This window comes from Pogoniulus pusillus, chromosome 19 (genome assembly GCF_015220805.1).
Source record: "Pogoniulus pusillus isolate bPogPus1 chromosome 19, bPogPus1.pri, whole genome shotgun sequence".
In the NCBI taxonomy this organism is placed as follows: Eukaryota; Metazoa; Chordata; class Aves; order Piciformes; family Lybiidae; genus Pogoniulus; species Pogoniulus pusillus.
In genome coordinates, this window is record NC_087282.1 from 13,548,037 (window position 1) to 13,572,956 (window position 24,920).

Sequence of the window (24,920 nt, forward strand, 5' to 3'; positions counted from 1 at the left end):
AGGAACTTCTTTAATTTAAGGGTGGCCTTTTTTTAAGGGGGACAGAGCATTGGAACAGGCTCCCCAGAGAGTTGGTGGAGTTTCCATCTCTGGAGACATTCAGATCCTGCCTGGACATGTTCCACTTTGACCTTCTCTGGGTGAACCTACCTTGACAGGAAGTTTGGACTGGATGGATCTCCAGATGTCCCTTCCAACTCCTACCATTCTGTGATTCTGTTCATGACTCCTGGTTTGGACATAGAAAGAACCTTCCCACCTCAAAAAAGTAATTTCAACTCAAGTTGTATGAGGCTTCCAGAGAGAGAGAACATTTAGCCTGAGCGTTAGGTCAAGTCCTAGAAATAACCACTCACAAGTGGAATAAATCAGCCAGAAATGGGTTTAATGCAGACCTGGCCTGCAGTACAGTATAAACCATAATAGAAAATGACAAAGCAGAAGGTACAGGATTTTTGAGCTGTAGAAACCATACAAACACTTGGAAAACACTGCTGAAAGGTACACAAAGCATTCAGAATAAAGTCAGAATATTCCATTTGTGGGACAGTAGAAATAGGTATCCAAAGCTTTTCTAAAAACACATTTGATATCAAAAGTCCTGGTGCTGGCAGCAGCATTAAACCCCTGAACCCAAGTAAACACCAGTTAGCCAGACTGGTTACCTGTAAAGCAGCTGGGACAGCTCAGTACAATGGGATTTCTGTTACTGTTTTCAGTGGGTTCACAGTTGCTGGCACAGAGCCCACTACACCAGCCCTCCCTGCTAAGACAAGGTGCTAGGGTGGGTTGGAGTGCAGAGAGCTTTGAGCCATTGGAGGAGGTAGTGTGTTGGATCCCAAATGGCTCCTGCATTTGGTGTCCTGCTCCACTCAGGTCTTCCTGCTTGGTCACAACACCAGTGAGTGGAAGCCACGTGCTTTACTTGGAAGCAAAGTCAAAAACTGCTGCTGCTGTATTCTAGCATAGAGATAAATCTGCCATCATCCGATCCTGAGAGTTTAGCAAATGTTGTCTGAGGGATCCACTCTCACAACAAACATGAGTCACACTTGCCGACAGAAAACTGCCAGACAGATAGAAGCAGTTTTAAGATAAACCAGCCTCTTCTATTTTATATGTTACTAGCAGGAGGGAAGCTGTTAGAAGCTCCCTGCTCCAACAGCAGCGTTTACTCTGGAGTAGCTCGTGCCTGGACCACCAGTGAGTGCAGAGAACCTACACCTTAATATGATTTTGCAGTATTGCCTACATGGGGAAGCAATCACAACAGGTTCCACCTACCTCCTCACACAGCTTAGTCATAAAAGCCATGCCTCTTCCTCTAGGCAGGCCACCTCGGTGGTTCATGGCATCATGATGATTAGACCAGAGGGAACTGTCTCCCTCCTACCCATCTTAGAGGCTCCTGGATCCTCCAGAAAAAGGCAGGGAAAAAATAAATACACCAACACTGGATTTTCATTTCTCTTTCTCAGAGCAGTGCTGATCTGAGGAGGTGCAGCACACACTGTCCTCAGAGGACAGGGCTTTTTGTTTGTCTCCAGGCTTCCCAGGAGATTTAGTCCAAGGTTGAGCTGGAGAAAAGTTCAAGTCTAGTAAGTGCTGAAAAAGCAGCAGTGCCTTCAGGTAACAATACTCACATGACAAGAGCTGTTTGGTACCGGCCCTTGACACAAACAACCCACAATCAGAATAGCAGCACAGACAATCCCTTTCTCCTTTTAGTTTTGTTTAGTTTTTTAGGGTTTTGGTGTGGTTTTTGTTTTTCTCTTCACCATAATTTCTGCCTTTTTTTTTTCATAGTGGCTGTCACCCACTGAAATTCTACAAATGCTGCTGTAACTCTTTAAACCTCACACAGAAAATAATTGCTTTGAGCAGCATAAACCCATGTCCAGGCTCGTGTCTGAAATAGAAACATACATTTTATTTCACAAGGTTAACATTCCCAGCTGAGGATAGAAAAGGAAGAAATAAGGATTGTAGGGAAGAGAAAAGCAGTGCAGGAAGTTGTCTCAGAGCAAAGCAAGATGAGGTGAAGTGAGAATCAAACTGACAAAGGCTAAAATAAGTAAGTGGCACAACTGCTTAAAATGACACCCACTCACCCTCAGAGCATGCAGAAAGCCAGCACAGCAGCTGAAAGCTGATGGTATTTAAACTGCATATTCAGGAGGAAGGAGGAAGACTCAGAGTGGGACAGAAAAAGGACTAGAATAAAACCATTTAACAGAGGGTGTCAGTGGTGATGCCACACCTGGCACTGCTGCCAGGCTGTTGTGCAGATCACTCCTCAGGAAAGAAGCCCTTCTGCCATGGAGAGCTGTAAGTGAGGGGTTCAGAATGAGATTGTGTTTCCAAGTGTTCTGTAACAAAAGGAGCTGACAGAGTTGGAAAATCACCAGTAAACTCAAGTCATTTTCAAGTACTATGGATCAGTTTAAAAAATGGGTACCACAGGAGTCACTGCAATGGAAATGTGACCCTTGAAGCTAAGGAATTCTGACTTAATACATGAGGTCAGAGCACTTCCTTGTCCTGCTAGCTCATCACAGCTCTGCAAAGAGGAAATCTCTTCTATTGGAGCCATGACTACACAGGAGGTAGTTCAGGCAGGTCCCTGAACACATCTCAGCACATCACTCAGATCTGTCTGAGAAAGAAAAGGTAAATGTTTTTTTTTCTCCTCCAACACTTTACATTCATATTATATTATAGACAGGTTCAGTAACTAAGTTGTACTTTCATCTACACCAGCACCCAGAAGGAAAAACCTACAGCCAGTACAGATCCCTGGTTTGTTCCAGGAAAGAAACATTCATTGCTCTGGTGCTGTCAGGAAGCTCCCTGGTCCCTATCAGTGACAGTACACAAGCTGCAGTAGGTACAGCCTACTGAAAACACCTTCTACTGAGTCCTGCTCAAGAGAATCTGCCCAAAACCACGCTGTACCAATTCAGTAGGAGACAAAACAGAATGGCAGTGCAGTGACAGAAGTCACAACTCCCTGGACAGGGTTCTCTGGCTAAAGAGAGGACTACTGCAATACATCAATATGATGTTTCCTCTGTTTTTTTAAGGAGTACAGTGTACCTGAATGTAAGTGGGAGAGAAGGGGAAGAGGTGAGGAGGGACTCTTAGTGGTTAGTTATTTTGGAGTGTTAATTGGGGAGCACAGGGAGGAGACAGTGCCATGTTTCACAGTAAAGTCCAGCAAGAGTCTTGGTGCTTTCACACAGTGACACCCACCTGGAAGAGCTGACAGCAGAGAAAGTCCTCACTGCAGGAAGGACATTGACAGTGTTTGATAGTGCTGAAACGCAAGCAACCACCAGGCCAGGGGCAAGGAAGAACTTGCTGTACTGGGGCTGAACTCTCCTTTCTGTGCCCTGACTTCATTTTTCTCGAGATACAGCTGCTTCTGCACCGCAAGCTCCACTGGCGCCATGGGATACACTCAGGACAAGCTATTTCTGACCCTGAGCTGAGAACCACTCTGCTTTATTCTGTAGCATACATCTAGCCTCGGAAAGGGTTGGATGAGTTGCCTTCCTGCTTCCACAATGCACCAACAGCCTAATGAGCACTAGAGCCACACAAATCAGATCAGAATTGAGATTCAAGCTTCAGTGCCTGGCTAAGTAGAGACTTAACAGTGAGAGTCCTGAGGCAGCAAATCCCAGTGGGAGTATTTACACTGCTCCTGGGTGCATGGGTTGCTCAGAAGTGCCTCCAAGATACTTGCACACCAATGCAGGCAGTATGAGAAACAAACAGGGTGAATTGGAAGCTCTGGCCAGCTCCCAGAGCTGCAGTATAATTGGGGTTATGGAGACTGGGCAAGTAAGGTGGAGGTGTCACAGTACATCAGGAGAGGTTTGATTGTACAGCCCTTACGGTCAGCAGCGACATGGTGGGCAGCCTCCGGGGGATGGAAAACAAAAGAGCTATTTACGTGTTTAAAAAGCTACTCACACTGCTGAGTACTTTATCTCCTTTGTTACCCTACAGCAGTGACTACAAACAGTAGGAGCAATTTCTCTTTTCCAGTGCATATTCCACAGGACTTTCTGCATCCTGCTCTTACCACACTCTTGGTACACAACTTTTTGAGAAGGGAAAAAACCAAACCCTACTTAAAAAGTAAATGGCAGCCCAGCTTTAAAACCACAGGTAGCAGGGAGTACGATTAAAATGACTGGTTTTAGACTGCCTATTGGTGCCAAGTTCCACTACCTATTGTGTTTATCTTAAGATCCATTCCAGACCTGTTTTTGCCAGAACAGAGGTGATTCAATCTCCTACTGTCTTTCATCAAACACCACTTGAGGTCCACCACAAGATTAACATCAGAAATGCAGGTTTGGGTTGATAGGAGAAATAGTTTCAGTACTCAACAGCTATTTGATGACAGAACTACCCAGAGCTGTGATTGAAGTGGTAGAAAGCAGGAACATGCAGAGTCCAGTCGTGCTCAGAGACTAACCTGCACTCAGCCTGGGAGAGCCCACCCTGTCTCCCAACAACTAAGCCTCAGCCATAAGACATTCTACAGCAGTTGCTGTCTGCTGTGTGACAAACTAGAGGCCGAGGTGTGAAATACCTGTCCACAGGGTTACACCAGGTAAAGTCTACTCTTTCGGACAGAAAATCTCTACAAGCCTCCCTGCAGTCTCACAAAGTCACTTCCACACAGCAAACAGAGGAAACAATGGGGGTAGCAGGTAGGCAAGGCCTTTCTCACCAGACAGATACTTAGCAGGGAATTCCTCAGGACGTGCACATCTGCTTGTGTATCACTGCCAACACAAACAGGCTGATCAACAGAAAACCAGGGTAGAAATTGGTATGAATTGATCATAAATGCAGAATACTTTAAGCATGCATATAATTCAAATATGAGCAATGGAGTTGCCAGGTCTGGTTCATGCAGATAAAAAAAAAGACTCAGGTCTAGAAAAATGTACCATCCTGCCAGCAGATTCTTGCTTCCAGTGCACAGAATAAAACAAGTGAAACATTCCTCTGGCTGCAAAAATGGAGCAAAATTAAACATCTGATCACCTTTTAGTGCTGAGAAACCTTTTTAAAACCCCAGTCAGTAAATTAGCTAGGAAGAAGTCAAAAAGAATTGAACACATCCATCCTATCTTCAGCAGTACAGGGCTAAAACCACCCTTGTAGAGTGTAAACTCTGAACACTGCATCTGGAGCTTAACTTTCAGTGCACATTTCCAGTTGCAGTGTTTCAGATCCTCCTTTGTGAGTCCATAAACACAGATTTCCATCAAACACAGGAGCGAGGTGATACTTTAGCCCTAGGAATCAGTGCAAACTGCACTGTCTGCAGTTCCCCTTTGCATTTTAGGTGCTAACAAGAAAAGGGCTTAAAGGGCACTAAAACTCAAAAAGACTCTTACGCCTGCCTGAAAAACTTGCACAGAATCTATGGCCACAATATTCTTGAGGCTCGACACCAGCCACACGGATACTTTGTTGTCACACGCAGATGCACAGGTCTATTTGCACGTTCAGCACCTTCTCTTTCAACACACTTGGCTCAAACTATCAATCAAGTGCCACATTTTTGATGGGTCTGTCTGTCTTTGAGCTGAACTAACTCAAGACAGAACTCTACAGGTGTTAGAAAATGCCACCTGTCAGAGAAGGCTGGAGAATCAGTCTCCCAACAAATACCATCCTCCAGAATACTATGGCTTGGAAGAATGGTTCAAGAAATCGGAGTCCCTGATGTTTGCAAAATGAAAAGGCCTTTGGAAAAGCACTCACATCCATAGTCTTACCTATCTGGAATATAAAATATATATCATTTATAAAACAAGCAGAGCAGACCAAAGAAGCTTGGCCAGATCAATCACTCTTATATAAAACTGTTCTGTTCGCTCTGTAACTTAAACTTATAAAGCCTGGAAACATCTGGATAGCAGGAATTCTGGAGAAGCACTCTAGAATGCTGATTCCAATCAGATGACACTTCATGATGCTTTCTCATCTGGAAGAACCACTCGTTTGCTGCCCCTCAGAACTGAAGTCCATGCCAAGAGAAGGGACATTGGCTCCTGAGAGGGAAGCTAAAAGTTAAATAAAGAAAAACATGCAGCAGGTTTTTCTTCTTGGAAGAAGAAAATGGAACCACATTTATAATATGCAGGAGGCCTATTTATAGCAAGCTTAAGCTGCTCTGTTTGTGTGTGGCTTACACTGCACTGCCACACAACTCCCACAGAAAACGGGGGCAAATTCCATCCGATACCCATTTCCTCCAAGTGGGGCAGCAGAGGAGGTGCCTTCACTCTGGGTCATCTACACTCCTCTGTCAAAATGAAGACTGAAGCCAAACCAGCCTGCAGCAGGATGTGTGCAGGACAACTCCTTGTGGCTAGTTCTGAATCTGAAACTGTTGTTATTTCATCCCCTGTGGTTAATTCTGAAGTCAGAACAGATTACAAACGTTCTGGTAGGAGCATCTGTCACAAAATAGAGTATCTGTTGTTTGTTGTACTCAAGTTTCTCCAGGGTGAAAAATGAACAGATAAGAGAGTAGCAGCTGATGTGGGCAGTACAAGTGACTTCCATTTAATTCCCAACTGCCACTTGGCTGTTCTTAACCTCATCTTCTTTAAACTGTGCCTGCACTTGCCCACACTTTTCATCAATCCCTGAGCAGATCTCAGATCTTGTAATTGTACTAGGCAGTGGCTAGAGTACCCACCACATTTTTATCAGAGGAGCTGCAGGGTTTGTACCCTCCTCTACAAACACTGCCTTTGGCTCCTGTGTTAAATGCATCAACATTCAGCCCAGCCCAGCTGAATTTTGGATTATCTTAAACAGAATTATTTCTGGACAAGATGCAGAAATCTTGGTGAAATGATACCATGCAGAGAGGCACCACCACAGTACTCTGGTGAGCACCCTGCCCTTCAGAGGGCTCAGAGCTGCTCACCCAGCTGCCCTGCTCCAGAGCCAGCATTGCAGGTCTGCACGCCACAGCCTCCAGCGTGCTAGATGACTCTGCCTCGGCACTGTGGGGTGTGCCACCACTGAAGTCAAACCCTGTCCAAGCTCACCTACCCACTTCCCTGCAGAGTGGCTGCTCAGCAGGTAATGCAGAAATACTGACCTTGCTGAACAAGCTTTACACTGCCGCATTTCAAGCTGCTACGTCTCCTTTTCTATGGCAAGGGAAGAAGCTTCACCAGCATCTACACAATGAAAAACAAAGTAGTAAGAGGTAAGTATAGCTGGCTTTCTCACTCAGAAGAGATTTTTCACTAAGGGAGTGTGTTTTCAAGAATCATTCCAAATAAAAACAGACAACCACTTGTCAGAGGGAACTGAACAGCAGATTTTAAACTGAGATGACTCTGATATTGGCTTTATCTATTTCATAGCTGTGTCACAAGCTTTAAAGCCACAAAGTCAAGTTAAGATCTTTCCATTTTAGTGGAACATCTCAGGCCTTTCTGGGTAGAAAATTACACTGGTTTACTTCAGTTGTCCAGAGATGGAACCTGAAGTGCTCAGAGCACTTCATTTGCCAGTGCCTTACACAAAAAAGAGCAGCAGTGGTAAGAAAACAAGGAAGAGTAAAACATCATTTGTGCTTACAACTCAGGCTCCTAAAGCCCTTCTGTCAGATGAGAGTGAGGGTACCAAAGCTCAAGGAACCAGGAAACCATGTTTTCCTGAATATTGTTGGGTTAATGCAGTATTTCCTGAACACTGCAGAGCAGAAACACCTGGGAATACATTTCATGAACTCATGGCAAGTTCGCTGCTTTAAGTTTTCACTTGCGAAGTAAGCCCATCACTTTGCCTTGAAGGCACACAGTTTCTGCCCAAACCTTGGAGAACTGAAAGCCATGGAGGCTGCCAAACAGCACAGGAATTTCTACTTCAAACCTATGGAGAGTGGTCGAGGCAGTTGGGCTTGTTTCAGCTTAAGAAGTGGAAGCTTCAGGTCAATGTAGCAGCAGTCTACAACTACATGGAGACTGTTTAAAGTGGCAGCTGCCCTGAAGGCAGTTCCCCAATTCACACTGCTACAGTTGTTCCTGTGCCTGCCAAAACCAGGACTTAAAATCTGAGTTGCTCTGTAGCCACCTTACACTGATGTCACACTGGATATCAGTTCTCCGAAGCACCCAGTGACAGAGCAAAAGGACACAGTCTCAAACTGCACCAGGGCAGGTTTAGGCTGGACATTAGGAAGAAATTATTCATGGAAAGAGTGAGTGGCATTGGAATGGGCTGCCCAGGGAGGTGGTGGAGTCAACTGTCCCTGGAGGTGCTTGAGAGGAGGCTAGATGAGGCACTTAGTGCCATGGTTTAGTTAATTAGAAGGGTTAGGCAATAGGTTGGACTTGATGATCCTAGAGGTCTCTTCCAACCTGGTTAATTCTGTGAGAGTCTTAAGATGCAGAAGCTCTTGCAAGAGATAATGCAATAGCAGCATCAAGCAGTGTAAAAAAAATAAAAAGCAGCCAGATTTTTTTCTCTGTGAAGGAAAATCAAAGAGCAGACACCTTCCCCTTTACCACTCAACAGTACACACAGCGAATACATTTGCCTGGGCTTCTTGTTTCCTTGCTGTGCATGAAAAGCCCTGCTAGTTCCATTATTGGGTTACTTTCATAGTTAGTAGCAGAGACATCCATTTTACCATGCCACATCTAATCCACTTACTGAGATGGGAAGTTCCTTTATTCTGCATACCTTCAGGAAGGCACAATCTGAATGTCCAAGGGAATGGATAAAAGGATACATCAGCCCTGCTGGCTCTGGGATATTAGTCTCACTGAAATTTCACTACCCGCTTTTGACAGAATGTCTTTTTTCATCCAATTGATTCAGCAGCTGCAGCTCTGATCCACATGTGGACTCAGACTGGTTTGGCTAAATACATTTACCAACTAATTTAGTGGAACTGACATGGATTCCTGCACAGCTACCCTCCACCATTGCCACACTGATTATAAGGCAGTCATTGATGCAGGGCTTAGCATTGCTTGAACTTAATCTTTTCCTCTCAGCACCTTGTAACCATTTATATCACCCTTTATCTATCTACGTATCTATCATTACTTATAAAATGAAGAGATGCAGACCCATTTTTTTGTCTGAGTTTACTGACCTGGCCAATACCTGGCTGTATCGTAAAAGCAATCCCTGCTCACTTCTGACATCTAAGTAGCTTTTTTGGTTTCTCCATGAACAGAAATCCAACCCCTGCAGTCACCACAAATGACTTCTCCAAGGACTGCTAAGCCAAATTAGCTGGTATCTCAGAACATGAAGCTACTTTAATTAGGCTCCTACTGATTAAATTCAAATCACAAGCCTTCAGACATCTGAAGCTTCATCACACCAACAGAGACATCAGCTTTCACCTGTTGCTCCAGACAGGCTGCTTTCTGCTGCAAAGATGTCACTTCATACAGATGACAAATGTTTGGAGGTGAGAACAATTTGAGAGAGATTTGATTCACACTGAAGCCTTTTGTCTAAGTTTAAATGAAACACAATTGAATTAATAAATCAGTCAAAGGGATGAGATGTTGCTCTAAGTAGAGAGAAATGACTGTCCTGTCCTAGGCTCCACACGACAGTATGCAGCGTTCACAGCACTGACACAGCCATGGCCAACGTGTCAGATATATTCTAGAAGAGTTCTTTGAAGAACCTTCTAAACTGTCAGCATGGGATGGGGAGTAGCTCTCTGGCCAGACAGATTAAACAGATGCCTGTGAATAAGGGAGGAGCATGCATCAACCTAAAAAATCCAAGTTATTAACTTGAAGTAAGTGTTTTTGGTCTCTGGTTAAGAAATGAAACAGAAGATGCCCTAGGAAGGGTGGGGGGAAATAAATCCATCCAGAAAGGGTCCATTTAAACAGCCATATTACAGAAAGAAAGGACAACCCTGGGGAGAAGGTGATTGAAAAGATGGTCTGCCCAGCCCTGGGACCTTGACAAAACTGCTTCATATCTGTGCTTTCAGCTGGGCTTGTCCTCTCCTCATGAGTCTCCCAATCCCTTTAATGTTCATCCTCCCCAGCAGCCACATGTGAGCTGATTTTGCAGCTGTGGGGGGTTCAAAATGCCCTGCTTGGCACAGGCACAGCATAGCTGAGGTGGAGGCAAACGCTGCAGTAATGCAGCTGGGCACAGTAACTTTACAGAGAAACATTTCATCAAGACCCTCATTTTCTCAGATTTCACTTATTTTACAAGCACTATAAATTGTGAGACTTCATAGGAACTTCAGATTATAAGGTCTGATCTGGGCAAAAATCCTCTCACTGTCACAAGTTTTCATACTTAAGAATCTAATTTTTTATTGACAGGGTTTATGCTTTGTGAAAGTTGGAAGAAGTCCTGATCCATTGCCACAGGAGTTATTTCCAGCATCACAGACAAGCCAGATTTTGTTATTTTTAAGATAAATTTGTGTTACCTTTGAACTGCCAGAATGTATTGAACAAAGCAGGAGAAACAGGCAGTTTCTAACACACAACCTAAAGAAGTTAATCTGAAGAAAAGCTGAAATAAGCCTCTTCAGCCCTAGCAACTGAATCCTGAAAAATGTATTTTCCTAGCACTATGTGGCTCCCTAAGTGGTTTTGCTTGATCCACTAATTAAAGTAACCTGATAATTAATTAACACTCTCACCATTCCTTAAGGGGAGAAGAAGAGTGAGATGATCACACTTCTTTTAAAGGCAACCTGTGGATGGTATCCTTGCTCTACAGGAAAAAACATGGGCCCCTATTTAACTTATTGACAAGACTTTTGAGCCTTCAAACACTAACTGGGGTTTCTGACAAGAACCTTGAGGTTCTGGTATGTGCTGTATTCTCCAGAAATCAGTTTGGAGGTAAATATGCAAGGAAAAATAAAAAAGCAAACAAAACCCAAACTTGCAGTTCATTTACTTGCAAGTAGAAAGCTTCTAGGAAAAATAGAGAGTTGACTCCAAAGTAGGGCTTATTTTCAGTCTCTGTTCATTAGTCAAGTCCAAGCTGCCCAAGACATAGCCAAGACAATTTCTTATTTGATTAGCTCCTGTACTCCACATCCATTAGTCACTGCAGGTCAGAGCACAACTAATTTCCTTAACACTACCTTACCATGAGGCTCTTCATCTATTCCATCATCTTCCCAGTGCTCTTCATTAGCTAGGAGAGGATTCTGAGCTTCACACAAAGCTCTCATTGGGAAAAAGTGTCCATCACCCTGGCTAGACGGAAAAAGGCAGAGAGAGACACTGTAAAAGCAGCAAGTAACTTGAAAGGGTGACAATCTCTACACGTCTTATCTGCAAACAAAGTTTTCTGTTGCTGACATTTCCAGCATTCACTACAAAACATTTTTAAGGTTGGAAAAGTGCTGTGTTTATTTTTTGGTGGTAGCTCAGATACCAAGTTTTACTAGCAAGTAGTTTTGGTCCTCAATTTGACCTCATAGTCTGGAATTAAGGAAGTTTTAGCAGAACTTTAATGTGCCAAACTGGATCAAGTCATTAGGATGCAGAAAACAAGAAAATCAAACAGTCCCCAAACCAAACACCACCTCCCTCCCACCAAAAAAAACCCACCCCAAAACCAAACAAAAACTTCTGGACAGCTGGAATTGAGGGAGGAACTAAGAAAGTATTTATGAAGAAGGAGCAATTTATCCTATAGGTATAAACTTTTATCCGTTTATGCCATTCGTTCTTCAGGGCAGAAATTCCACCTCTGTGTTTGAATGACACCCAGCAGGAAATGGCTCCGATTTCAGTTCGATGTTACTGAAAGGCAAATCTCACAGCCACTTCCCTGTGACCTGACCCTGGACGTGAAATAGAGAAAACACTCTCCCAAGTCTGGTGCTAAACCACATCCCTGCCTCTTTTAAACACCCCAAGGGATGATGACTCAGCTACCTCCCTGGAGAGGCTGTTTCAGTGTTTGAGAACCTTTTCAGGAAGAAGTTTCTTCTAACATGCAGCCTCAACCCTGCCTTGTGCAACTTGAGACCATTTTCTCTTGCCCTGTCACTTGTTGCCAGGGAGGCACAGCAGTAGCCAGCCAAGTCCACACCACAAGAGGTATAACACGTGAGGCTATAGCAGACAAGTAGAAGTCTGTCCCTTCAGTTAAATGTATCTGCTTTTAGCACTGATTTATTACTTACCTGGAGGCAATAGGTAGCAACCAGAGCTTTTTTTCTTCTCCAAACACTTGCTGAAGATTCTTTACAAAGCCAAGATTGAATCCATTTTTATCTGGGCCATTTTGAAACACTGGAGCTGAGAAAGCCTCTACACAATTTCAGCGAAAAAAGTGAAAATCAATGCCAACCACTCTGAAACAGGGCTGTGCACGTTGCAGCCATCTGAAGACAACATGTTTAACAGGTTATGGTCTAGCTTCACAATGATTCCAAGTTTGAAAACCACAGCTTTTTATTTTGCAAGGCTCTAAGACTTTGAAACCAAAGGTGGGAATTTGATCTTGCCACTGAATGTATAGAACAGTCAAAGTGAACTACAAATGGCTTGATTAATTTAGAGAATAGAGTTAAAAGATCTTTGCCTGAAACTTGAAATTCTAAGCAAAGAAATCTGCAGAATTTAGCAGGTTGGTCTTCAATGCATATTTCAGAAATGGCACTGGGGGTTTAAATTGCCTCATTAATGAGATAATGAACAAGAACTAGGAGCAAACATATGCAAATAGACCCTCTGTTGTGGTGAGACATAAAATTCAGAAGAGAAACAGGAGGATAACCTGGAGTGCACTAGAGACAATCTGATCTACCTTCTAATCGTCTGCAGACATCTGATGTTTTGGAACAGATGAGCTTCAGTACTTCATGAAATGAGTTTTGAAGTTAAAAACTATGTAAAGTCTGAATATTTGATCAAACTCCTAAGTGTGTTTTGTTAGAAAGCATTATCCAAAAACCTTTAAAAATTGAACAACATTTATCTAAGGAAAGACAACGAAACAACTTGACAGAATCACACTGATGCAGACCTTCATTTCATTTGGTTTGAAGTCATAACTTGTTTGCCTTTCTCAAGGGACACTGCTTATCCCACCCTTACTGCCTGTTTTAGGGTTCATTCCAGCATGAGCATAAAGCACCATTACTCCTTTCACAGTAAATGTAGTTACACACCTGCATTACACTGTTAGAATTGGACTTGTACTTTGAGAGGCTCATTTCCCTAACAAAGTTTTTGTCCCACCAGCTAACAAACAGAGCTCATTTGAAATGACCGATTTCTGTATCTTTATGTCAAGACCTTAAGTCTTCCTTGTCTCATAAGGCAGCAGGAATGCATAGAAGTAGACCACAAATGGATTTCTCTTTCTGTTTCTTCTCTAGCAGCACTTCTGATGTTTTACTTAGAGAAGCAAGACATAAGAGCCTTACCTAAAGTAGATCTGTTTCTACTGACAAGCCAGCAATGGTAGCCAAACAGAAACATCAGGCTTACGAAGAACATGACCGCCACAAAGAGAAGGAAAAGGACATGAAATTTGGAACGTCCATTTGTCAGTTCACCCTGCAAAGAAAAGCAACAGAACAAGTGATAGGAACAAATAAGCACAGAGAGAGGAAACAGATCCTCTGAAACTCCTATCTGGAGTTCTCAAACTTGAGGAGACAAGAAATGACCAGGTTCATTTCCCCTCCTGTACCAAAGCAGAAATAATGGGGGTTTACTACTGACTCTCTGTACGTAGCAGAGCCAGGACAGTCACAGCTCCCACCTGGGCACATGGAACATGCCTGGTGCCCACAGGTAAATACACAGGGCACAAGCTCTTGAAGCCCTGTTTGTGTTCTGCTGAGTCTCCTGTCCATAGGTCAAAATTCTGCACCCCTTGCAGTACAAGATCTGCCAAGAAAACCTGGCCTCCATAGCTATGGCAATGAGGGGATTGAGTAGAGATGTTTTAAAACAGTGAAACAGCCAAGCAGGACCTTACAAACAGAAAAAATACCCCATGGATTTCCTTCTACAGTAGAAGAGTCAAGAGCCAGAGATCCTCCTAAGTGTGATCTGCAGAGAAGCTGTGAGGACTTCCAGATGAAAATACTAATTTCTTAGCCTTTGCTCATCCCATATGTGCAGCCTCAGAGCTCAGATCTCCAGACCAAAAGCCAGTCTCTTACTGGAGCTGTCAGCTAGCATAGCTTGCATATGAATGAGAATCGATGGCTAAGAAGCAGACTTCATTCCAGTTGTTATAAACTGAGAAAGGAGTCACGTGGGACTAGCAAATGAATATGGGGTGCTGACACTGTTGAGCAGAGATGTAGAGATCAATGCCAGGATGTTCTACCCTGACAGACACATGCAAACACAAGAATTGGAAGATGGAACTTCTTTTCTCTGAAGCTTACTCTACAAATTGAAATTCCTGACATCTGTTTGCTTCTGCCTCTGTGCATTTCAGACATAAAATGGGAGTTATCTCAAGAAAGAGCGCAGGGAACAACTTAAAGAAGAAATCAGACCCTCCACTGTCTGCAAGTAAAAAAGTATCAAGACTAACTAAACCCCCCTCCAGACTCCCAGGATAGGAAAAAGCAACCAGATTGCACAACTTACTGTCCAGTACTTAATGAAATACTTGAAGACTGTTGCAGCAATATACAAGCAATACAACAAAGAATAGGCTAAGAACAGCAGAAAGAATTTGTAGTTAGAGAATCCAATGCAGTTATTCACCCTGGAGAACAAAATCAAAGTTGAAGTCAGGAGATGCACCGCACAGAGGTGTAACACAAAGCACAATTCTTTTTGGGAGCTTTCTTGAGCCTCTTGGGTTTACAGCACGGTTTTATCAATCAAGAGCTCCCCGTAGTGGTCAAACCGAAACGCGGCTGCAGTCTCTGCTTTTCACATAGCTTCTTGCTAAGTGAAAGGACTGTTGATCTTTTGGCAGTCTGCTCTACAGTTGGTGCCACTGGTGAACTTGTCACAGGGGCAGGCTCCCACTCCTCATTCCTGTCCCTTGTCTGCACAACCAGGTCTGGGGTTTCTAGGTTACTTTATTCATTTACAAATCTCAGGAGCCAGACTCAGCACTGCTTGGTTGGTTCCACACAAAGCTGATGACCCCAAAAATTTGATTAGAGTTCTCCACGCCCAGGACTGCTCTAAAAAGCAGCAAGGGAATGTAGAAACAGAACAGCTGTTTGTCTGAAACTCAGGTTGGCAAAACCCTCTGTACTTTGAGATTACCAAGGAGGTTCAGGTGGGGAAATGTTTGTGTGGCTTCTGATTCCTGATATCTTCCTTTTTCTTAAAAAGGAGGAATTTTAGAAATGTAGTGACAGTACATGAAGTGTGAAGCTTAATTATTCCATGCAGCACTCTCCACAACCCCTCTCTGAGCATGCAGAAGTGACAGGCACTATTTCAGAAACAATCTACATGCAGGTACAGTCATGGAAAGCAATCTCCAACTGCATCCTGGAATAGTTTTAAGCCCAAAATTAAAGGCTAATGTGAAGGCCCTTTAAGATGTAACAGTCAGGGAGCGAACTAATAGTTGGGGTTTAAATCCTACTGACAGAACGGCATTTTTACACATAGCTTGTGGAACAAACATGGAGGATCTGCCTTTCCAAATACCCAACATTTCAGGACATTTCAAGGTGTCATTATTTAATCTGTTTCCCACACAAGGAGGTACATGGTGTAACATGACAGGGGTGTGCAAACACTAGGCAGAGGAGAAATGCATTGAAACAGCTCCTTTTCAGAGCTACAAACCAGTCTCCATACCACGGACAGTGGTGATCCATTTTCAGCACGCATCTGCAAGATGACAAAAGGCAAAAGGGAAGATCAGCTAATGGTTAACCAGCCAGGTCTCAACGGCTGCACAAGTGCTAGCTACTTAAGGCTAAAACATGTGTAAGTGTGGGACTGCAGACACCTCAGGGCCACAAACAGGACAAGTACAGAACACGATGCTGCCACACACGATCATACGCTGCGACTGCAGCTGGAACAGAGCTACTTGGGTGCCTCTGTGTGTGAAAAGACATGGGAAGGGACAGCCTCTTCACATAACTCAGTGGTGACCATTTTCACTTCATTGGAAGCCAACCCAGTAACTTACATGGCACAAACGGAGCAGTGGTGGCAACGATCAGGTTTTATTAGCTGGCATCTATCACAGAATCGAATCCCTGAAATTAAAAGCATATTAGTACCAAACAACAGAAAAGTGTTCATTTTGTTCACATGTTAGTTAATACTCTGCTCATTTCCTAGCTATTCATATTCCTTCCTCTATCCCTTCAAAAGATGAGTGTGTTTGCAGCTGATTTTTGCTGCCAGGTCATAATCAGATAAGCAATGCTCATCATCCTTCTGGAGACTTGCAGATGGGAGGAATAATCCTCAGTGCAGAGCACACAACAGTTTAAAAGTGGTAAAATTATACACTTCCCTCTGGCTTCCACATGTGCTCAGACTATACATAGATCCCCTTCTGATAACTGCCTCTGCAGCAATTCTTGAATTCAGAACTCTTTGTCCTGTCTGACAGCAGTGAGCAGGTCAGAGCCTCTAACCTGAGCAAGGATTTCTTCCCAGCTTTGAGAGGAGTGCAGTAGTCAATTACAGAACGAGGTTCATAAGTCTGGTCACAGAATTAGGTTCTGCATCTCAGGGCTGGACTCCATTTTCAGTAAAACTGACTACAGATTTTTCATTTTATGACTGTTACTAAATGCAGGCAACCTAAGTAGGCTTTTGAAGTGTAAATACCCTGTAAAGGGCAACATATTGCTTCTCAAAAGCAGCACCTGGTACTCCACTGAGGATGAACAGAAGTGTTCAGGGTGTGCTTTTTTTTTTATTTTCCAAAACCTAAAACCTGAGAGGAAAAGCATTAAAATCATAGGATCATAGAATTGTTCCAGTTGGAAAAGACCTCTAAGATCATTGAGTCTAACTGTCAAACTTCCACCAACATGGTCATTAAAGCATGTCCCTAAGTGGCATGCACACATTTTTCTTGAACACCTCCAGAGACAGTGACTTCACGTCCCTGGGCAGCCTGCCTGCTCTTGAAGGAAAGAAATTTTTCTTAATCTCCAACCTAAACCTCCCCTGGCACAATATCAGGCCATTTCCTCTGATTCTATCACCTGATACTAGGAAGAAGATACCAACCTCCACCTCACTCCAACTGCTTTTCAGGGTGTTGCAGTGAACAGAGAGGTCACCCCATAGCCTCCTTTTCTCCAGACTAAACAATCCCAGTCCCCTCACTGCTCATAAGACCTCTTCTCCAGCCCCTTCACCAGTTTCATTGCCCCTCTCTGCGCACACTCCAGCCTCTCAGTGTCCTTCCTGGAGTGAGTGGCCCAAAACTGAACCCAGGATTTGAGGTGTGGCTTCACCAGTGCCAAGGAGAGGGACAAAATCACTTCCCTGATCCTGCTGGCCACACTAATCCTGATCCAGGCCAGAATGCTGGTGGCTTACTTGGCCACATGGGCACACACTGACTCAGCTGTCAATCGACATCTCCAGGTCTTTCTGTGCTGGGCAGTTTCCAGACACTCTGCCCCCATCCTGGAGCATTCGTAGGGTTGTTGTGACCCTGGTGCATGTTCCAGCACTTGGCTCTGTTACTCAGTGCATGCAGTGGAATTAGGAACTGGGCAGCATTGTCTGGGCTGCCAGCACATGCTTGACAAGCTTTAGAGAAGCAAAGCTGTCTGCTCAGCTGACCTCCACTCCCCGTTCTGGTGTACACTGGCAGCTTCCTTGCAATCTCAGCGAGAATTTGCCTCTGCACCTCTGGCCTTTCTTCATTCTCGTAGCGCTCCTGGTCAGCGTAAGAGATGTGATACTGGAAGCAGAAGTCATGAGAGGGTAGCATGATGGTAGCAGAGACTATATTTCAAATACAGGCAAGTTTGGAAATGTCTTCACTTCCCACTCCTAAAGAGATCAATCCAATGTGAAAATGTGTTTGTCAAGACAGAGATATCAAGTGCTGGAGAGACAGAACATGGCCATGTGTATCTGGAGTGCCACACAAACATCATCCTCATTCTGCTGCTTCAAACACCATGCTTTACTGGTGCTTCATAAAGAGGTACCATAAAATACAACATAAAACAGCTTATATGTGGTAGAAACAGAACTGAAACAAGTGTCTGCCTGACTGTCCTGTGCTCAAACCATTAAATCATTAAGTCACGTGCACTAAAATAAAGAAACAAAATCAGAAAACCAAATCACAACAATACTAAACCCTTAACTAAAATGTTATTCATTAAACTACCTTTTTTTCCTGTCACAGTGAACTCCAGTTTCTCTTTACCAGGTATATTGCTACAATTTTCTTCCATAGTGCTGCTGATCAGGGAGTACAAAGACTGGATCTATTGATACACCCAGCACCAAATCCAAAGCCACACACAGTGCCCATGGTCACAGCCCTCATTGCCACTAACATGTGACAGCAGAATCTCAGCAGGTTTGAAGAAAAATGATTTTGTTGTGCCTCCTGTCACAAGAAAGAATCTGACAAATGAAAGAAGCTTCAGCACTACAAAGAGCCCTGCTTGAACCAACAGAGGGCTCCTAGCAGAGCAGGCAACGCTGGGGGTTGGTGAAACACTGAGTGCTCACACGTGCACCACAACAAGCTGGCTCACGATCACCATCACTAACGCACCTGTTCCACCTGCACTGCACCATCTGCCAAAAGGAGGGAAACCCAAAATGGAGGGTCCTTACTCAGGAAACTCCAGCAAAGCTATGTTACAGAAGGTCCTCAGGATTTGGTTTGAAACTAGTTAAATTCTTAGAGATCAACAATTCTGCTATCAATATGGAAGTTAATAACCATCAGTCCTGTTATTTTCAGTACAAACAACTCTATGAGTTCCTGGAACACTGATAAAGCAGACTTAAAGGCTACCACCACCTCTAATTTAAACCATTCAACTATTTAAACTCTTTGAAGAGTTAAAGCATTCTCAGAACGGCAAATTATTCCAACTTCAGGGACAACTTTGAGTCACTTTCCACATTAGATGTGCAGATGAACTAGACTGAAGGATTTTTGAGCTCTCATCAGCATTCCTGCTTTTGTTCTGCAATGAATGAGAAGTTCTTGGACTCTTACCTTTTTGCCTGGCTGCACTGGGAGAGTGAAAATAGACTTCCAGTATGTCCACACAAAGAGCACAAAGAGAATATGGAATATTACAAGATAGGCCACTAAAAAAGAAAAAGGAAACAGAAGTAGAACAACGACTTGGAAGCAAAAGTTTCACAATGGGCAGAATTTTCATCTTTCACAACAATGACTCCCCCCCCAAAAAATCAAGGAAATAAAGAAAGCTTTACAGTACCAACCACTATTGCAACATGGCCAAACCTTATGGTGAAAGCCTCAGTAGAATTTCAGAAACCTGTGGCTGCAGCTAGGGTTTACCTTCTCAAGCCTCCCCTTCTACCCCTATTCCATGGGTGAGGAAGAAGTAGCCATAAGAGACTTCACCTGGAAGGGCAGGAGACATCCCTGTATCACTGGGAATGACAGGATTCATGAACTGGTTTCATTGAAAGACCAAAAGAAAACAGTGGGGAGAAAAAAAATAGGTGGGCCAAAGAACACAACTAGTCTTTTCTGTTCAGCTTGTCAAATCAGCTCTGAAAACAGAAAGGGGGTGTGTGGGTGTACACAGACAGACACACAGAGATTTATCTGAGAGGGCAAAAAGGATCAAAGCCTTTTCATCTTCTGCACATACTGTGACTAAACAGGGCTATTTCCCAGCACATCCTGAAGTTACAGTGTGTTTAACCTTGCACACTGTGTACTTCATGAATGTGCAGGTGCAGGAAGCAGACACTGAAAGAGTGACTATGCCCCAAAAAATTGATGGAAATTATTTTTGCTATTTTAACTAGAAGAGCTGTGAATCTTTTCAGACAAGGACAGAAAGGAAGGGACTTTAAAGACCGTGTAGTTCCAACCTCTCTGCCACAGGCAGGGGCACCTCCCACTAGATCAGGTTGTTCAAAGCCCCATCCAGTCTGACTTTGAACACTTCCCAGGCTTGGGGGCTCTACAACTTCCGTGGCAATCTGTTCCAGTGCCTCACCACCCTTATGGAGAAGAATTTCTTCCTAATGTCTAACCTAAATCCAGCTTCTTCCAGTTTGAATCCATTACCCCTCATCCTGTCATCACTTCATGCCTTTTTAAAAAGTCCCTGTAGTTCCCTTCAAACACTGGAAGGCTGCTCTAAGATCTCCCTGGAGCCTTCTCTTTTCCAGGCTGAACAATCCCAACTCTCTGTCAGTCTTCTTAAGATCATCTTTATGACCTCCTCTGGACCCACTCTAACAATTCCATGTCCTTCTTGTGTTGGCAGCTCCAGAGCTGGACACAGTACTCAGGTGAGGTCTCAATGCCAAATGATGAAGTGAATGCACATACCTTTTTCCACTGGGTTGCTCAGGGTCACTGAAAAAGAAAAGAATACATGTCTGCTGAGCAAATCGGACTCCCAGAAAGCTTTGTGACACAGAACATTTCTATCTGGAATACACCCAAGTGGGGAAACAAAGTTCAAGTTCAACAGATAGAAGGAGAGCCTCGAGTTCAGCCAAACCCAAAGCATCCACAATTCCTTGCTTGCTCACACAAACACTACCCACATCAAGATGTTCAGTATCTGTTACTTAAGCTGTAAGTATCAACTTACAGCAACTTATCCCTTGCTGTAAAATGCATTTTGTGTATTAGTACATTAGAAATAGGACAGAAAGAATGCACTAGTGACAGTGATGTGACAAGATTACCAGGGCTCCTCAAGCAACTGTCCAAGCAGCATCTCTATGCATGGACTCATATGCAGGTATTCAGAGCCAGCCTTGTGCTAGTCTCTAGAGGGTCCTGATCCTCCACAGTAAGCAAAGTCCAAACACGTCTCTGCAGCAGTATAAACAACAAATTGTCTCAGGTTTGGCCTAGTCAGCAACAAAGGATAGGCTGCAATGGCTCAATTATTTTTAGTCTTCCTACTAGGAGAGATTTTACATCCCATTCTTCTTTTACCATAATCACCAGAACAGTCTCTACTAAAAGACCCACTTAGAGCAACCAGCAAGGGGAACACTGCTCAATATCTATTTCTAGGGATTATTTGAAAACCCATCCACACTCTTAAAATCCATCCTCCAAGTTTAACAGAAAAGGTAAGGCAGCTTTCTTTAACTGAAAACAGAGTAGTTCTGTGATACCTTGCTAGAATACTGCTTGGAAGACAACCAGTGTTGTTGGGATGGGAGCCCCTTGTATCAAGTCCATAGCCTTGAATCTAATGGTTGCAACTGGCATGTGCTGTTCCTCCAATGAGCAGAGGACCAAAAGGAAACTGGTGGGCACAGATCATCTTGAGGCACAGTAATCTTACAAAAATAAGATCATTTAATTCTAGCCTACAGCCAATGCCTAGAAAGAGGCTCTGCTCCTCAAAACTCACTCCATCATCTTAATTGAATAACAAACTTGGAGGATGCAAATCACAGTAGGAACTGAAGGTTTTTTACTAAGGAAAGCAGCTTTTCTTAAAGCAATGCCAGCAAACAATTTTGATCTGCAAGCTCTGAGATACCCAACAACATAAGTGAGAAAAAGAGACCAAAAAAATCTGCTGTGTCTCCACGCACTCAGTTTAGAGGAACAAAACTGTTGGGAAATCTTTCATTTTGTCTTTGGTTTGCTGCAAATCAAACTCTGAGAAGAGCAAATCAGCTTTTCACAAAGCTGGTTCCCTCCTGAAGTACATGTTGCACTTGCAGCATGGCCTTCCTAAGGATTTCATGTGAGAACAGAGCAAATTCCTAAATAAAGAGAAAAAGAAACCTAAATAGTTTACTGCAGGGCACTGGGGCATTGTTTTCACTGTGGCAGCAAGTACCAATCAGACATGGAATGAAAGCCTTTCTCCAGTATGTCTTGCTGGCTGTACAAGTCACTGACAGTTTGAACCCCAGCATCATGAGATGTCTCTAGGACACCACCTCCACACTACTTTCAGTCCTCACCAGTCTGTACAACTAAAGATGAAAAATCAAGAATCCAAACAGCACAGCTACTATTTATATGCTTGTAACAGCTGAAATGGCAACCAAAAAAAGGGCTTAGATGCCACCCCCCCCAAAAAAAAAAAAAAAAAAAAAGACCCAACAAACCATACCTGAAACAAACCATACCTGAAACATGAAGCTGTGCTATGTTAGAAATATGGGAGAGAGGGAATGTCCTGAGAAGTGGTTTTCAAGTAACTACATATACCAACAGTTAATGTTCAAATTTTAAAATCATTAATTTAGTAATTTCCAGTCCCATATAGATAACCTCCTCCACACACAAACAGAATGCATTAAAGACAAAGATAGAAAAAAAAAAACACCCAGATGGGTGTGGGCAAAGGAGCAATTTTGAGCTGCAATTCCAGGCAGTGAGACGAGCTCCTGCAAGTCTAACCAGTGTTTGCAGAACAGCACAGACCCAACCCAAACCTCAATGAAACCAGTAATGTCTTTCTAATAGCTGCACTGAGCCTTGGAATGAACCAGGATGAAATATCAGTGAATATGCACAGGACTGCAACAAAGCACATTTCAAAAACATGACAGCATTTCAGGAAAATTCTCCAACTTTTTGGACACATGGTCTGACTGACAGCTACATGCACCTTGGAGACAGCATTCCACATAAATGCTTGAAAGGAACGTCCCACAATCTCAGAGCTGGAATAAAATGTCATGAAGTATTTAAGGGTTTTGCCTAGCTGCCAGTTCCAAAGAAGCTGCTTTAATTTTGGTCCTCCTGGAGGAAAAAACACCCTCAAAAAAACAAGACAACAACAACAAAAAACCAACCAACAAACCACACCCCAAACCAACCAACACCAAACAAAAAACCCCCAAACACAACAAAGCCCAACAACCAAAATTCAAACCGAGCTAAACCAAAAAAACCTCAACAACAAACCAGTAGGTCTTATTGCATTGCAGTCCTAACAAAACCTGATTTAATTTGCTGTGCAGTACCAAAAGGCAGCTCTTAACAGAAACATCTCAGACTGCTCTTCGGAGAACTCTGGCTTCTTCTGTCTGGTTCACCCTGTCTCGAAGGAGAGCCACATGCTTTTCCTCACCATGTCACAAGCCCAAGCTACCAGCTTTTCTCTCCACCTCCACCAGACCTTGCAACCCTTCCTTTAGCGACAGGCTTTTGGCCAAACACCAAACCAGAACATAATGAGCACAGGAAAGTTCGATGCTTACTTACATTGCTACATTAAGCCACACAATTACCAGCCGGTACCAAAACTTTCCTTTGTACAATGTGCTGCTGTAACAAGTTGACTCATGAGAGTGGTTTGATGTAACTTTGTTTTTGTTGCCGTTCCGTTCCAGAAAGTAAAAGTGTGACTGCAGCTTAGGGCTTGCACCGAATTTGGTTACCGATTTAGCCAGAAATCACATCTGAACGTTATCGTATGGCACCAGAATGGACTTTCACTTGGGTATGGCTATTCCTATCTCCACAAACGTCACTCCCCCAGCTGATACACAATGCAGGCTCATAAGAACCCACAACATGAAGCCAAGCCAGCCAGGATGCCAATCTCGGGGGAGGGGGAAGGAGGAAGGCCCCCGTATCACAGAATTCTCACTAATGAACCCCGTCACAGCCTTCGTTCCCAATGTGTTTCTTCACACGCACCTGTTCGCCTGCGAGCGCGCCGGCTGCAGCGCCTCGTTAGAGCAGGGGGGAACATTTGCCAGCTGCAAGCCTTGGTCTGGGTGCGGCCTCGTTAGGGCCAGGTGCAGGCAGCACCTGAGCCAGCCCGCTCGGCCACAGCGAGGCCGGCGCTAACAGCACCTCCTCCAGCACCCACAGAGGGCAAGGACAAGGAGAATAAGAACTCCTCCAGCCCAAGAAGATGTGCAGAGGTGAATCTGTGTGCTGCGGGCACCTCGCCCGCCTGACCCTCCCCGCCAGCCGGGACTCCGCCCTCGGGACCTTCGCAGAACAACACCGGTGCCGCTGACCCCAGCAAAGGCTCCCGCGGGGAGCCTCGGCCCGCGGCTCCCGAGGCAGCACCGGTGCTGAGGCAACGCTCGGGCGGGACGGGGGCCCGCGCCCCCCGCCTCGCTCCCCTCCCGCCACGTCGCTCCCAGCACTGTAGGGGCTCTCACCCAGACACAGCTCACAGACGTAGGCGTAATAGGACCAGAGAACGACGAGAGTGATGATGAGGACGGGAAGCCAGGCGAACGCTCGCTGACAGCACCGCAGCCCCCGCGACAGAGCCATGTTTTACCTCAGCCCTGCCGCATCGGCCATCGGCTGCCTGAGGCTGAGCGGCGGCGCTCGGCGCTCGGCTGAACAGCCTGCCGGGCGGCAGCCGGGCGGGGCTGGGCGCCGCGGTGAGGCGCCCCCTGGCGGGAGCGAGTGCGTGGAGCACGGGCAGGGCTCCACCTGCCGGGGTGGCGGTGAAAAGCCGCGGAGCTGCCCTGGGGCCGACCCCGGCGTCCATCGCAGCTCCGCAGCCCCGGTCTAACCTACGGCAGAGCCCGACCGTGGAGGGCTGCTGCAAACCTTGCGTTAGGCCGTTCTGAATCTATGTGTGCCCGCTATGTGGCCATAGTGGCACCGCCATGGTCCCACCGCAGCGTTTCTAGAAGCGGAGGAGAGTCATCGAGTCCCTCGCCACCTCCCCTCCACTAAGCGGGACAAGCTGCTTTTCTGAGACACGTCTGCCCACGTGAAACAGACCGGAGATTTGCCTGCAATTCCCAGTGACGCAGGGACAAGCCGCA

General features: G+C 44.6%; 1 protein-coding gene across 3 annotated transcripts; it reads right to left on the reverse strand.

Annotated features, from left to right (window-relative positions):
- Nucleotides 1-364: 364 nt before the first annotated feature.
- ZDHHC15 (zinc finger DHHC-type palmitoyltransferase 15) lies at nt 365-24,525 on the reverse strand. Of its 3 annotated transcripts, none has more exons than XM_064159373.1 (12): nt 24,297-24,525; nt 20,518-20,544; nt 19,195-19,289; nt 17,787-17,907; nt 16,162-16,231; nt 15,822-15,854; nt 14,640-14,760; nt 13,454-13,586; nt 12,206-12,332; nt 11,158-11,267; nt 7,148-7,229; nt 365-6,083 (listed from the first exon to the last, which is right to left on the reverse strand). In XM_064159373.1, exons 1-11 carry the CDS (start codon nt 24,412-24,414, stop codon nt 7,186-7,188), a joined length of 999 nt encoding a protein of 332 aa, XP_064015443.1. In that variant the 5' UTR covers nt 24,415-24,525; the 3' UTR covers nt 365-6,083; nt 7,148-7,185. The 3 variants fall into 3 exon arrangements, with proteins under 3 accessions (XP_064015443.1, XP_064015442.1, XP_064015444.1); XM_064159372.1 differs by having other exon boundaries at nt 365-6,095; nt 24,297-24,524; XM_064159374.1 differs by lacking the exon at nt 24,297-24,525 and adding an exon at nt 23,821-23,969 and having other exon boundaries at nt 365-6,095.
- Between the last annotated feature and the right edge of the window lie 395 nt (nt 24,526-24,920).